Source organism: Danio aesculapii, chromosome 3, assembly GCF_903798145.1.
Source record: "Danio aesculapii chromosome 3, fDanAes4.1, whole genome shotgun sequence".
NCBI lineage: Eukaryota > Metazoa > Chordata > Actinopteri > Cypriniformes > Danionidae > Danio > Danio aesculapii.
The window spans coordinates 38,864,233-38,867,251 of NC_079437.1; the positions used below are offsets into that span (position 1 = coordinate 38,864,233).

Below are 3,019 nucleotides of genomic sequence, written 5' to 3' on the forward strand. Positions count from 1 at the left end.
AATCGAGATCTTCCTCTGTGTGTTTTGCATTCTTCATCTCGTTCAGGAGTACATTATTTTAATGACACGTATTTCTAAAATAAAGTCCTTCATTTTGTTATGCGTAAAAGTTCTTAATTATCAAACACAGGCGAGTGCAGCTTTAATTGCGCAGTCTCTGCACCTCAGACGAATGAGCAACTGCTCGTATCACATCAGGGACACACGCTTCACCTCCGCCACATCCGCAGACGCTCATTGGAAATGCAGGAGAAACACTGAACACAGCGCGTCCTCTCACTGCACAAGACGAGCGCGCACCTGCTGCTGATGCACGCATATCCTCGGTATGTAGGCTATTTATATATTTTTTCCATCCTCCGTGATTACAAACGTGTGTTTTATACATTGCAAGTTAAATAAATATAATGATGAATTGCGGAATCGAATAAGGAAAAAGTGACTGAAGTTGCTGAGACAAACGCGCAATGTGTCAGTGGAAGATTATATCGATTCATAAAATATCCGAATCTACGATGCTGTGCATATTATATGCTATTTATTCAGGTTTATTGCAGCTTGATAAGAGAATTATTGTGACTCTAGACTCTTGGGGTTGCTTTCACAGTTTAATCGTGCATGATTTAGGAAGAAAATAAGCACGCTTATTAAAAGATAATTAGTTGCGACTCGGTTTGCTGAGAGTTCGTTTTAATTTTAATTTCCACAAACACAAAGCCTTGTTTTGATTTTAATTGATGGTTTCCAATGCCAAACTCAAAACTGTCTGAAATGTAAATAATTCAGCAAAATTGTTACCTTGAGCAACATCACACTCTATCACACGCAATTTAGTCTGCTTAAGCAGCTGATTTATTGTATCAGCGACTAGCTGTGTCTTGCATAATTCACAATTTTATCTTGCATGACAAATGAGGGAATTGTGAAGAAAATTGAAAACGGAGAATTAAAAGATAAGAATTATTTGAAATATTCATCACTGCACTGTCTGGCAGTGGATTTTAAGGCTTACAGTTTAGCCAGTGCAATTGCTGAGATTTCTTGCTATCTAGTAATTTAATTTTCCTCCTAATGTGTGTCATGTTTCCGCAGAGGCCGGTTGGCTAAATGATGGATTTCATTACCTCACTCGTTTTGGCTGAAGATGAAGATGCCTTTAGCTTTAGTAATCGACTCTGGGATGTCTGAAACAGCCTCCGAAACCTACTACATATCAAAACATCACAAAGACCTGCTGAATCTTTAAGGGAAACAACAGGAATTATGAATATCACTGCAGGCTTGCTGAAAAAAGAGCTTCTGCTCTCGAACGCCTTGCTGTCCTTGAATGCCTCTTTCCATGGTCTTGAAGACTTCGCAGGTGATGTCTTTCTCCACCAAAGCGGGGAGCTGGAGAGACTGCTGCTGCTGACGATTAAAGAGCCCACCACCATTGCTCTCACAGTGATGTATTCAATATCATTCGTAGTGGGCTTCATTGGAAATCTAATGGCCATCCGAATGCTCACCTGCCAAAAGAGTAAGAGAATGCAGAGCATCAGTGCCACCCGGAGTTTGCTCATCAACCTGGCCGTGTGTGATCTGATGGTGGTTTGCATCTGCATGCCTATCACACTTGGCCACACTATTTACACCGCATGGGTGTACGGAGACCTCCTGTGCCGAGCCGTTCCCTTCATCCAGGCTGTTTCCGTGTCAGCGAGTGTCCTCAGCCTGACCGTCATCAGCATCAACAGATATTACAGTGTTCACAGCCCACTGAACTCCCTTTCGTACTTCACCCAGAAGAAGATCTACATCACTATTGTGTGCGTGTGGGTCTTGTCCTCATCCATTTGTGCTCCTTTGCTCTTTATGATTAAGTTAGACGAGATCCACTTGATCGATATCGTCGTGCCCATTTGCAGGGAGCTGTGGCCACAGGCGAGACTCAAACAAGTCTACAACGTCCTCCTTTTCGTGGCCCTCTACTGCATCCCAGTAACATTTAACCTCATCATCAGTTTTCTGACAGGCAGGAAGCTCTGGAGGACTTCTCAACATTTCTCCGACTTCGATCCACACAGCCAGATCATGCACGCTTCACAGCTGAAGATGCGCAAGAAGATCGCCAAGGTGGTGGTGACTTTAGTCCTGCTGTTTGCCATTTCCTGGCTCCCGCTCTATGTAGCCGACATCCTCATTGACCGTGAGATTCATCCTCCACACTGGGTTCTGCAAGCTCGTCCTTTCGCGCAGTGGTTGGGGCTCACCAACTCCAGCCTCAACCCTATCTGCTATTGCTTCTTGGGTGATCTGTACCGTTCTGCCCGAGCAGTCAGGTCCAGGTATCAGGAGAGGATGCTCTCCGTCCTCAGATCCTCCAGCACTCTTAAACTATCCAGTTTCTTGTCTCTCAAAAAGCAGAAATCTGGCCAGCGAAAAGGCGCCGTGAGTCAGGTGTCGGTGGAGACTCTTTCAGATTGGTGTTCAAACAACAGCCAGATGGTGTCTCTTCAAAGTCTGTCAGAAAAGATAGCGTCTACAAGCAATCCCGACTTATCAAATTTATAGTCAGGATGTCCTGTGCATTATCTGAAAGGATTCAGGTAACTTTAAAGTGATAGTTCACTCAAAAACATTTTCTTTTGTGTTCTATAGCAGGGGTTCCCAAGGTGGTGGTCGCTAGACAATGACAGGGGGTCGTTTGGTGATTTAAAAAAGTCAAATGAATTTTATTTAAACTATTAGAATTATAATGTTTTAACCATAACCCACAAAAGATTTTTAAAAAATAGTCGTTTTAATACACTGTAAAACCCAACAGTCAACTTTATCAAATGAAATGAGTGTAGTTAACTCAAAATTGACTTACTGTGTAATGAGTTAATTAAATAGCTCATTACTTCAACTTGAATGGAGTAAGTTCACAGTACTCATATAGATTAGTTTTGTTAACTCAAATGGTTTGTAGCAATCGGTTTCCTCAAATGGTTTGAGTTGCCTTAACTTATTGGGTTTTATAGTACTCAGTTGGTTT

General features: G+C 42.3%; 1 protein-coding gene across 1 annotated transcript; it reads left to right on the top strand.

Moving 5' to 3' along the window:
• The first annotated feature begins 1,109 nt into the window (after window positions 1-1,109).
• LOC130219352 (neuropeptide FF receptor 2) lies at window positions 1,110-2,616 on the top strand. The gene has a single exon (XM_056451742.1). The coding sequence runs from the start codon at window positions 1,264-1,266 to the stop codon at window positions 2,551-2,553; it is 1,290 nt and encodes a 429-aa protein (XP_056307717.1). The 5' UTR covers window positions 1,110-1,263; the 3' UTR covers window positions 2,554-2,616.
• Window positions 2,617-3,019: the final 403 nt, after the last annotated feature.